At 30.8% G+C, this 12,981-nt stretch overlaps 1 protein-coding gene across 1 annotated transcript in view; it reads left to right on the forward strand.

Annotated features, from left to right (window-relative positions):
• The window catches only part of LRBA (LPS responsive beige-like anchor protein), a 558,252-nt gene that overhangs the window by 84,109 nt on the left and 461,162 nt on the right, over window positions 1-12,981 (forward strand). Inside the window, exons 19-24 of the mRNA XM_006906268.3 lie at window positions 982-1,079; window positions 4,857-4,949; window positions 6,083-6,191; window positions 6,597-6,678; window positions 8,892-9,015; window positions 9,300-9,492. Of these exons, the coding sequence (XP_006906330.1) occupies window positions 982-1,079; window positions 4,857-4,949; window positions 6,083-6,191; window positions 6,597-6,678; window positions 8,892-9,015; window positions 9,300-9,492 (699 nt within the window). The remainder of the gene's footprint in view (window positions 1-981; window positions 1,080-4,856; window positions 4,950-6,082; window positions 6,192-6,596; window positions 6,679-8,891; window positions 9,016-9,299; window positions 9,493-12,981) is intronic.

The raw sequence follows: 12,981 nt of genomic DNA on the forward strand, positions 1-12,981 counted from the left end.
TATAAAACAGAAACTGGAAGTCACAGTGAAATTTGTTTCCTCTGAACCTATTAATTCAGAGATCTTTCCGGTCTTACAGATAACACCTTTCCAAAACCTCAGTGCCCCAGTTATAGATCATTTACTAAACATATTGAGAATAAGGTGTTCAAATAGCTGCCATAGCAAAATTCAAAAGCAGAGAATGAAAACCTAGAGGCAGGGTATTTGTATTATCAGGGCCAACTTGGGCAATACTGTGGGTATTACTGACCCACAGAATTGCCCAAGTTGGCCCTGATAATACACATATATACTGAAATATTCAATAAAGGTTGTGATTTTCTTTTTTTCAGTTTCAGAACTCACATTGCTCCTGTGCTTTTCTGTAAATATTATCAAGTTATATGACATACAGTAATATGTTGACTCAATAAACATTTATCAATATCTATAGCTTTAATACTGAAAACATAATATGTGAGAACTCTCCAGTCATCATTTCCCAAAAAATCTTCTTATGGAACTAGTTTCTTGAGAGGCTCAGTGAACAAAGTGGTTCAGGTTAAGTTTAGGAACTGATGCATAATGTGTTGCTCCCAACACCACCACCAGATTCACAACGTCTATTAGATATTAATGGCTCTAACATGTCTTGCTGAACAGCATCGTTGCCTCTTCCCTCAATTTCTTGAAGTATAAATCTTCCTTTAAAACAAAAAATCCTGTTAAGTCAGATCTATTTTATCTATAGAGTAAGTTTTAGGAAATCTTGATATAGGATAAAAGTCATTTTATTTCTTTGATTAAGATATTATTTTACTAGTGATGTGTAGCTTCAGTATGCAGATGATATGTATATGTAAGGAAACACTTTGTTAAAAGCAAGTATGTTTTATTTATGTCCACTTATATTTTTAATGTTGAAATTTCTGTGTTTTAAAAGTATTCAATATTCAAATAAATTCTTTATTTAAATTTTTTTCTTTAAAATGATTTTAGGATGACAATCTATTGGATGTCCTACAGCTCCTTGTTGCATTAATGTCAGAACATCCTAACTCCATGATTCCTGCTTTTGACCAAAGGAATGGGTTGCGGTAAGAGTTTAATATATTAAGATTTTTAATATGTTTAGTAGCAGTGACTAGTTGGGAAATGATAGTCTTAGATATGAAATGTATTACTGGATTTTATATTATAAAATGACATGGTATACAACTCCTTTATGTTATGTTTTTTTCAAGAAATCTTTAATTATAGAGGATCTGTTACTATTTAATTGTTGAGAAGTTAGGCAAATCATTTCACTGTTTTGTATAGTTAGGGATGTTATACAGCTATTGTAAGGGCGAATTGTTTAGCAGCGTTATCTTTAAGTTCTGGAACAGTAGTATTCAGTTGTGAGCCAAGAGAAGATCCCTGTCCTAAGAGGAGATCTGTCTATCCTGTCCTTCATACTGGAAGTCAAAAAGGAGAGAGAGGGGTCATTCTTGTCTTGTTCCTGATCTTAGTGGAAAAGTTTTGAGTTTCTTCTCTTTAAGCATAACGTTAGCTGTAGGTTTTATTTTATAGATAGTCTTTATTATGTTGAGAAAATCCCCCTCTATTTCTAGTTTAGAGGGGTTTTTTGTTTTTTTTTTTTACACGAATGGGTGTTTTGTTGGATTTTGTCAAGTGCTTTTTCTGCGTCTACTGATAGGATCAGTAGTTTTTCTTATCTGTTCATGTGATGGATTGCATTAATTGATTTTCAAATATTGAACTAGGATTGCATACCTGGGATAAATCTCATTTGGTCATGGTATATAATTCTTTTTGGGGTTTGATTTGCTAATATTTTGTTGAGAATATTTTCATCTTTGTTAATGAAAGATACTGGTCTGTGGTTTTCTTAAAATGTCTTTTCCTGGTTTTGGTGTTGGGTAATGGTGCTTCATCGAAAGGGTTAGGAAGTATTCCTTCTTCTTCTGTCCTCCGAAGTATACTGTAGAGTATTGGTATAATTTCTTCCTTAAAAGTTTTGTAGAATTGACCAGTGAAACCTGGACTTGGTTCTTTTCGTTTTGGAATGTTATTAATTACTGATTCAATATCTTTAGTAGGTATAAGCCTATTCAGGTTATCTATTTTTATTTCTGTTTGGCAGATTGTGTCTTTGAAGGACTTTATTTCATTTAGGTTATAGAATTTGTCAGTATAGAGTTCTTAGCATTCCTTTATTATCTTTTATATGTCCATGGGATCTGTAGTGATACCCCCTTTCATTTCTGATATTTGTAAATTATATGCTCTCTCTTTATTCTTAGGCTGGCTATTGATTTTATTGATCTTTTCAAAGAACCAACTTTTGGTATTGATTTTCTCTATTGGTTTCCTGTTTTCAATTTTGTTGATTTCTACTCTAATACTTATTTTCTCCTTACTATAGATTGAATTTTCTCCATTTTTTCTAGTTTCCTAGGGTGGAAACTTAGATTATTGATTTTAAGTCCTCTTCTTTTAAAAAATTTTTATAAATGTGTATTTGAGCCAAACTGATGACATAGTCCGGGGAGCAAACACTCAAATGCAGAATAACAGTTTTGCAGTTTTTTTATGCATTTAAAATTAAGGAGGGAAGTAAGGAAGATTATGTGGAGGTGAGGGAAAGCAAAGTGGGGATTGGATTATGGGATAGTTAACAAGATTATGTGCTTTCATGAAGGTGGTCTACTTTAGGAGGAAGGGTCTGAAAAGGAGAATTTTATAAAATTGTGTTAACCTAGATGCACAGAAACAAAAAACAGGGCTTGCTTAAGGCAATGGTAAGCCTTTTATTGAGGAAGCTATATGCCTGAGTCATGACTGCCCACCATGACCTGTCCAGTTATGATCAGATAATTTATGATTAGGTCACCCTGTGAGATTACTTTCCATAGAACCCCTTTTTTTCCATCCATAGTTCCCCATTTTGGTCATAAACCTGAAGGTTGCATTGATGACGATCCTTTTAGGCTCAGCTCTAGGAGGGCTTATTCCTAAGAAGTCTCAGTATCCACAATGTCTTCTTGACCATTGGGGATGGAGCAGTACCATAACTATGAGACCTGAATTGAGGCCACATTTTCTCAAAATGGGTAGGACAGGTAAATGGAAGACAGATCTTATGGTCTTCATTATGAGGGTGAAAAAACACTGGATCATTTCTGTCCTGTGAACTATCAGGATCCAGGTTTTGCCCTGTGTCATTTTTCTGTATTTGGCATCTAATATAACATGAACCATGAAAAAAGTGTTAACAGTTCTCTTATACAACTTCAGTAATCATAAACAGATTATATTTTTAAAAAGAACAAGTATACCATTATTATGGTTAATATCATTAGCAAACAGTTTAAGATAGTCAAACAAAATGGATTCTGAGTTCAGTATCAATCTGTAGGTACACAGGCCTTATGAATTCTTGGGAAAGTTTCTCATCCTCAAGGAGTTTTTGATGTCTGTAGATAAGGGTAGATGTCCATTCGCAGTTAGGTGCCTGACAAGAATCCTTAACACTGAGATTGGAGAGTAGAGTGTCTTTTATTCGTTGTCCTTTCTAAAAAATAAAATCTAAAGTCATGGCTCGTTACTTAAAGCAAGGAAGCCCGCAGTTTCTGGAGAAGCTCACCCAAGCTTACCTGATGCGGAGTGGGGAGCTGGTAGGGTACAGTGGGCCCTTGCTTATGCCTCACATCAGGTCTGTGTCCACAGGGTCATTGTGGTGGGCTGGTTCAGAATCTGGCTGCACTTCTCCAAGTAAATGTTTACGTAAAAAGTATCCAAACCTGCAGAGAATTTTCATGAATTTATTTTAGTCAAACTGATGACATATGCCAGGGAGCAAAATAGATGTCAAACATTCCCTCTTTCTTCTAGCTTTCAGTGCTAGAAATTTTCCTGTAAGCACTGCTTTTGCTGCATCCTGTGGAGTTTTATAAGTTGTGCTTTTATTTTCATTTTGTTGAAAATACTTTTAATTTTTCTTGAGATGTCATTTTTGACCTACATGTTATTTAGAAGTGTGTTGTTTAACTTCCAAGTATTTTGGAATTTAGCAGCTATCTTTCTGTTATTAATTTCTACTTTAATTCACTTGTGGTCTGAGAGCAAATATTATATGATTTCTAATTTTTACATTTGTTTAGGTGTGTTTTATTGCCCAGAATGTGGTCTACTTGGTGTATGTTTCATGCGAACTTGAGAAAAATGTGTATTCTTCTGTTTTTGGATGAAGTAGGCTATAGATAAGAGTTTTTTCCAATTGATTGATGGTATCGTTTAGTTTGGCTATGTCCTTACTGGTTTTCTGCCTGCTGGATCTATCCATTTCTGAAAAAGGGGTATTGAAGTATCTATGATAGTGAATTCACCTATTTCTCTTTGCAGTTCTGTTCGTTTTCACCTTACATACTTTTAGGCTCTATTGTTAGGCACATACATCTTAAGGACTATTATATCTTCTTGGAGAATTGCCACCTTTATTATTATGTAATTCCCTTCTTTATCCCTGATAAATTTTCTTACTTTGGAATCTGTTCTGTGTGAAATTAATGTAGCTATTTTTGGTTTTATTTGGTTAGCTTTAACACGGTGTATTTTCTCTATTAATTTACTTTTAATTTATATGTCTTTATATTTAAAGTGTTTTTTTTTTTTTTTTTTTTTTAAGGTAACATGTAGTTAAGTGTTTTTTATTGCTGGAAATAAATATGAAATTCACTCATATCTTGAAATTAGATTTATAATCGTATGACTATGAAAAATATACACATGTGTATATGTATATATATTTTAAATCTTTACTTTTGGATAGTATACTCAGAGTAATTTGCTTTTAATTTTAATTCATTCAGCGTTATCTACAAACTTATGGCATCAACAAGTGAAGGAATCAGAGTACAAGCTCTCAAGGCAATGGGCTATTTTTTAAAACACCTGGCCCCAAAGTGAGTATGCATCACATCTGAAATAGACTTTAGTATATTACTTATTTATTTTATAAATTTTTGGAATAGTATTTGTGTTCTGTGGTTTCTCTAGTCTCTCTTTCCTTTATTTTGTTTATAAAATGCTATATAAATTTAATCTCATTTCTTCGTATTAAAAATAAAGTGGGAGTAGGAGTATATTATTTATCTTCTATGAAGATCATTTAAATTTTGCATTTAATTTTTGTTCACTATGAGAATATATTTGTATAAATTGAATTCCAGCTACAATGGAGATTTCATTACAGGTGACTTGATCATCATTTGCTTTATCTGTACTATAAAACTGACAGATTTACCTGGATGTTTGTTACATGGTGTATTCTATATACATACTTTAAAACTAAAACTTCCTTTTTTTTATTCTTAGCTGAAATGCAGGCATTCATAACCTATTGTTCCTTGTACCAGAATTGGTTTATTATGAAAATAAACAGTTTCGGTGGTACAAAAGTGTTGTTAAACTGTGGTCTTTATTTTGAATCCCTGGCTGCCTGTAAATAAAGTTTTATTCTAACACAGCCACAGTAATTTATTTGCTTATTATCTTTGGCAGTTTTCACGTTACAACAGCAGTGTTAAATTGTTGCTACAGAGACCATATGATTCACAAAGCCTAAAATATTTACTGTCTAGCCATTTGCAGAAAAAATTTGACAAACCCAGGTATAGGATTAAAATTTATAATCTTTCAATTTCTGAATTCTTGCTTGGAAGTGTAATTTTGGTATACTTATCTTCACAGTATTCATTTTCTTCATTTCTTATATTTCTGCTTTTTTATACACATAATTTTTCTACTTAACTACTTATGGGACTTTAGATTATCAGCCATGGTACAGGAATCCTTAGTGCTGATGGAGAAACTAGTTAATAAGTAATTGCTATTACGATTTTAGTGGTATAGCTAGTCTTGTTTTGTTTTTTATATATTTTTTTAATTTAGCTGGGCTTATATTGTAGTTTGTATTCTTTTAAGGATTTTTGAAGTTGGTAATTTGAAAAACACTTTTGTGTCTCCAACTTTCATACTAAATAGTGGATAATAAAACTGTGCATTTGATTCTTTCTTTCTTTCTATGCCATCGCAGAAGAAAAGCTGAAATCATGCTTGGACATGGATTGTTTTCATTGCTAGCTGAAAGGCTCATGCTTCAGACAAATTTAATCACAATGACCACATATAATGTCCTGTTTGAGGTGGGAATCTAGTTAGAATTTGTTTTTACTAATTTTTTATAAAAATGCCTGTATAATTGAGTTGATAGTGTCTAGATGAAATAAGATTATTTAGGTTTGATGTGCAGTTTTGAAATTAGTTACATAAATGAGTTGCGGCTGCATCTTAATCTATTAATCTGTAAATTATTAAGCATGTGGTCTTTTAAAAAGTATTTCCTGTATTGTATTAAATATTTGCCATCTCATTTTATAATTAAGTAAAAATAAAGTTATAATGTTGAAATCATTTAATATAATGTAGAAGATATTTAGCAAGACAGTATTGGACTGTGTAATTAATGTTGATCAGTGTTGTACTTAGTTATTGATAGTAATGGTAATACAGTGGTTATGATAATACAATCTATTGTTTTACTTTTGTAGATTCTTATAGAACAGATTTGTACGCAAGTGATACATAAACAGCACCCAGATCCTGATTCTTCAGTAAAGATACAAAATCCTCGTATGTATTTAATATGTTTTTATTTTTTAAAATTTTTGTTTGTCCAGCTTTATTGAGATATAATTGACATAAAACATAAGTTTAAGCTGTTCAACCTATATTATATGTATATATTGATATATGTATTTATCGTGAAATGATTACCACAGTAAGGTTTGTTACCCTATCCATCATATCAAGTAGTTACTGTGTGAATGTGTGGTAAAAACTTTTAAAATTTTTAACTCTTAGTAACTTTCAACTATACAGTACAGTGTTGTTAACTGTGGTCCCCATGTAGTCACATTACATCTTCAGAACTTACTCACTTTATTCCTGGAAATTTGTACCCTTTGAGTACTTTCACCCATTTCTCCCAGAGGCTTCTTTTTTTATACTTATTAAAAGTAACTTTTGCTACTAAAAAGAAGGTTACTGTGAAAATTCTAAAGTTGATATTGTTGAAAACACATAGAAGAATATTTTATTCATTGAAGAATATTATAGGCAAGGATATAATACTGTTTTCATTTGTGTTTGATGTTGAATTTAACTTGAAATTAACCTCAGGTTATGTGGAAATGTTTATATAGAGGTTTTGAAGAATTATATGCATAAGATTTTGATTTACTGTATGTTCAGATTTTCTGCAAAATTTTGATTGTACTATTTAGTGATGTCAGGCTAAATTACATGAACCATAGAGGTAGCTTTCACTTTAAATTACTGTCAATTTAAGAATACCAAGTTTGAAATGGAAAACTATCTATTTAATTTATTGTTTATGAACTTAGTCTGTTTAACAGTTTTTTCTTTTGATATTTTGAATTCTTAAGTACTTCAACGAAATGTATATTTTTCATCTTGCTTTTTAAGATTATTGACATTACAGTAAATGGTTTGTAGAGTTTTGAAGATTAATTTTTGTGCGATGAGTTGTGTTCATTTGTAGTACTCTATTTCAGTACTAGTTTTAAAAACGTGTCTGTGAAGTTTAATTTTTCTTAAACTTAAGGGAGAAAATCTCGAAAATATAACAATATAATATAAAATATATTTTATGTGGTTATGCGGAAGATGACTTATTGAAGTAAGAATTTTAGAGTGTTGTATCATTTACATAATGTACTGGCTCAGAAAAGGCAGGCAGTATATATAGTATGGTGTTTAAAAGCATAGGTCGTCTGGCTTTTTCAGTCTTTTCTGTATATCTGAATAGTTTTGTGATTTGGGGTAAATCACCTAATTTCTGTATGTAGCTATCACTGTACAATGTGTTAATACTTGTATTTTCTTGAAACAGTGTTTATTGAAACAATAGTATGTCTTCAAAATTAGTGGCTATTATCATCATCATTCTCATACTATGATTATCAGCATTATTGTAATCATTGTTCAAGTAGAGAAATTTTGAATTTTCATTAGAAGCATTCAGAAATTGTTTCTCAGATATTTATATGATAAAGTATTTTCATATTTGCTATTTTGAACTCATTGCTTCAGAATCACCAAAACCTTGGCAAAGGCTAGTTGAAAATTTCTAAATTTTAATTGAGTAAAAATGTGAAATATGATTTAATTTCAAATTTATGGTTATGGTTTTTTTTTTCTTTAAAGTTCTAGATTTAAGTATATATTTTTAAAACCTTACTTTTTAAAAAGCTAAATCAAGAAATTTAGACAGCATTATATTTAAGACCTTTGCAGTAGTAGTTTTATGTATATTGGGGTGTTAAATAGATTTTAATTTCTTTTGGCTTTTTCTGTATCTAATTTTACTTTTAAAAGTATGGAAGCAAGTCTTGACATCTTTTAAAATTTATGATGATAAAAGGATATGTGTATACCATAAATTTTGTTGAAAGGTGAGAATTCTTTTTCTGAAATTTTGATTAGTGTTTTTTCAGATCAACTTTACTAATTGGCAGAGATTAGGAGAGTTGTTAGCAGTTTTACCATCATTTATTTATAATTTAACTTAATTTATTATAACCTTTTAAAATTTAACTTTTATACATTCTGATTGTGAAATAAAAAAATTTCTCTTTTATGGGTGTTTGCTCATGGATGTATTATCATTCATTTCTTCAGATGATGATATTTTATATAATACAAAAGAAGATGGTATTAGTAGACATTTATGTCAGGGAAATGAAAGAAATTGCAATGTATTGATGATTTTTCATTATGATTGTAGTGTTTTGATTTTTACTAATTTACGAATTGTGTTACAGAGATACTAAAAGTAATTGCAACCCTACTTCGAAATTCTCCGCAGTGCCCAGAGAGCATGGAAGTTCGCAGAGCCTTTCTTTCTGACATGATTAAACTTTTTAATAACAGTAGAGAAAACAGAAGGTAAGCAGGATCAGAAGGCATTAATTTGCAATATTCAAGTCCAGCTTTGAATAAGCCCATTTATTCTAAGATAAATTGCTTTAAAAAATACTGTGAAATGAATTTTCCATAATCTTTTGTCTTTAAGGGTATGTAAGTAATGTACCATACAGTTGAATTTTCAGTACTACATTCTTTAGTTGTTTTGAGTATATACATAAAGGTGGATTTTTTGTTTATTTTCTTTAGAAATCTTTCAGATGATTAATTTTTTTAGTCACTCAGTATCCTCTTATAATTTTCAGGAGCTTGCTACAGTGTTCTGTGTGGCAAGAGTGGATGCTTTCTCTCTGCTATTTTAATCCTAAGAATTCAGATGAGCAAAAGATAACAGAAATGGTATATGCCATATTCAGAATCCTACTTTACCATGCAGTCAAATATGAGTGGGGTGGCTGGCGTGTGTGGGTAGACACCTTATCAATTACGCATTCAAAGGTAAGTTTTTTTATGAAAGTGTATTTTAGCATTTTAAATGTCTATGATTTTGAGTTTTACTCATTTAAAAATTTTTTTATACTTAAAATCGGAATAAAAGGTAAATTATTCTCTGAAAGTGAAGCAAAATGAACGACTAAAATGGGATAACTAAAAAGAAATTTAAAGTATTTCCAACTTCTTCAGAATCAGAAGTTTTTTCAAATGTAATTTTTATGCATAATTAACTTTAAATAAAGTGAAACCTCATGCATGCCACAGCATAAAGGAATTTAAATATTCAAGTAGCCATTTTCAGATGCGGTGTTGTGAATTTTATAGTAGCTTGAAGCTTTTGAACACAAGGTGGCGCGGTATATTCAAAGATAAGTTGTTTTTCTACTGTAAGGTGGTTGAGTAAACAGAAAAGTTCTGACTACCCTTTGCTCATGTTCCAGTCAGTTAAAAAATTGGTTTGGAAAAATCTATTAATCTGTTTTTTTTTATTTTTTAACGTAAGCTGCTGTGAGTTACTTATTTATAACTTTTATTTAAAGAGTTAATGAAATATTCTAGACATACAGAATGGTAAAGAATAACGTACCCACCACTGTGTGTGGAACTGGATTCCCTATCCCAATTGCTGTGTCTGTCGTTGTAAGCTCCCCCACCTCCCCTACTAACCTGGATTTGGTGTTTTTATTTGTTTCATGTATATATTTAACAACATATATATAATACTAAACAATAAAGAATTCTGTTTTTCATGTTTATATTTAACATAAATGATATATTAAATGCATCTTTCTGCAGCTTGCTGTTTTTACTTGTTTTTGTTTGAGATTCATTCATATTGACCCATGTAGTTGTGTTCATTTTCTCATTTATATTGTGTTCCATGTCAAGACTTTATTTCTCAGTTGATGATCATTTTGATATATTTTGTTTATATTCGGAAGTTTTCTTATATATATATTTCTAGAAGTGGAATTACTGACTCATAAGATGCAGATATTGACCATTATAAGATTATTGAAATTCTTTTCCAAAGTCCTGTATCAGTTTACATTCTTGCCAGCAGTGTATAAGTTCTCATGTTTTATCTCCATACTATTAATTTGCATTTTCTTATTTTGTGGGAGTTCTTTATATAGTCTTGGTCTTAATCCTTTGCTAGCTATATTGTTTATGAATACTTTTGTCAATTTGTTGCTTATCAGTTTATTTCTGGATTTTTATGTTTTTGTCTTCTGAGGAAATTTTACATTTCAAATAATGTAAAATGTATTAGTTTCCTTCATGCTTTATGCTTTTTGTATCTTGTTTAAGAATTCGGTATTCAGAAGGAATATAATATAATTATATGATTATTTATATCAAGTATAAATTGACTAGAAGGAACAAAAATGATAAATTAGGTGTATCTTTAAATGTTCTTATTTTATTGACTGTCATAGTACTCTAGAATATTTTGTGACTCTATTGGAATATATAGTCATTTCTTAATAAATATGTTTTTAGGTGTACCTAAGATTGAACGCACCTAAGATTTATTCATTTTGCCTTTTCTGGCGTCAGTGAGAGGAAGGTACTTTACTATTACAGCCAGGCATGACCTGAGAGCTAAATCTGGCTTCACCTGTTTCTGTAAATAAAGTTTTATTGAAACACAGCTACTCCCACTTATTTATATATTTTCTATGGCTAGTTGCATGTTAACAAGTATTGAGTAATGCAGCAGAGACTGTATGGTCCCCAAACCTAAAATACTATTTGGCACTTTACAGAAAGTGTTTGCCACCTCTGATCTGACTTGCTCTAGTTTGTGCTGATGCCCGGCTGCTCTGGTTTCTCTTGTAGTGGGCTGCTGCAGTCTGGACTGATTTTCTGATAGTAATGTTTTTCCCTTTACAAACACTAATGAGAAAAACGGTTGAGTTGGGGCCTCATATATGTTTGGATTAGACTTTAGATTATCTGGGGGAATTCTAGGTTAGGAAAGTGCTATGATAAATTAGATTTTTTAAATAGTGTATGTTAATTCAATACTTTTGTATACACTTTAGTTTCCTAAGTCTTTAAGAAAGATGGCTAGAGGAATATAACCTTTGGAGCAGTAATTTTTAATGTATAGCCTGAAGACCTTGGGAGCCCAGGAGACCTTTTCAGTGAGTGTGTGAGGTCCTTTCACAGCTATATTTCTGAGGATGAATTTTCATATACTTAAGTCAAAACAATATAATGCAATAGATTGAATATAATAATAGATATTAGAATGCAATAGCCTTCTATTAAGTCAGAAGTTAAAGAGATACGCAAAAATGCAAAATAATGGTATTCACATTTTGATTTGAAAAATCATTTTTTCAAAAAAATTTTTATTAACATAATGGGTTTATTGTTGACAAATTATTTGTAAATTTCTTGATATTTGTAATATTTCTTTTAATTTCTAATATGATAAGTACTAATAGATAAACCTGATATAAATAAAAAGTTTTTGTGGGGCCTCAGTAATGTTTAAAAGGAGCCTAAGATAAAAAAGCTTGAGAACAGTTTAAGTCCTAGGGTATTTAGAGCCAATAGCCTAGTTTTTTTGAGTTTTCTATCTCCAAAATAAAAGAGTTGGAGTAGAAGATAGCTCAGGTACCTTTGAGCTTTTGAGCAGTTATGACTAAATGTACCAATTTATTTGTGTAATGAGAACATGAGCCTTGGAGATAGGATAGTCCTGGAATTAAATTCTGATTTATAGAAATTTTTAGTTATATAAACTCAGACGAGTTTCTCAGTTTTTTTTAACAATCAGTGTCTAATCTAGAAATGGTAAATGTAAATATGTATATATTTACATTTATAATGTGTGTGTGTATGTATATATATATATACACACACACACACATTTAACAGTTAATGAGGGAAATCACAGAAAATAGACTTAAATGCTCAGTGACTATTTTCCTATGTTATAGCTCTGTCATTTCTCTTATTCATCTTTTTTCCATTTTTACTGCCAGCACACTATTTTAGGCCCAAATCGCTTCATATTTGATATAAATACAAATTTTAAAATAAAGACTTATTTACATCCAAATTAATTTGGGTAGCTATGAAGTGTTTAAGGAAGAATTGTGACTACCCAAGTTAAAAATAGGCTGTGTGGTTCTTATCCAGTCTCCATCCCTCCTCACCCCAAACCTAATCACCATTTTGAATTTTGTGTGCATCATTTCCTTCTTTAAAAAGTTAAAAAATGTATTCCAAAATCATATATTATCTAATGTCTCCTATTTTATGATGTCATAATATGTGGACTCAATGTTTTTCTGTTGAACTTTTGTTTCTAAAATGTTTTTAGTGTTACATATATCATATAGTTTTGGTTCATTCATTTTCAATGCTGTGAGGTACTCAGATGCTTGAAGGCAAAAGTTTTAATAGAGTCGTCATTGTCAAACTTATAACTGTGGCTTGCAGTAAGAAATTTATTGTGACCAGGTATGTATGTGT

The sequence above is a fragment of the Pteropus alecto genome, unplaced genomic scaffold (genome assembly GCF_000325575.1).
Source record: "Pteropus alecto unplaced genomic scaffold, ASM32557v1 scaffold50, whole genome shotgun sequence".
Classification (NCBI taxonomy): Eukaryota; Metazoa; Chordata; class Mammalia; order Chiroptera; family Pteropodidae; genus Pteropus; species Pteropus alecto.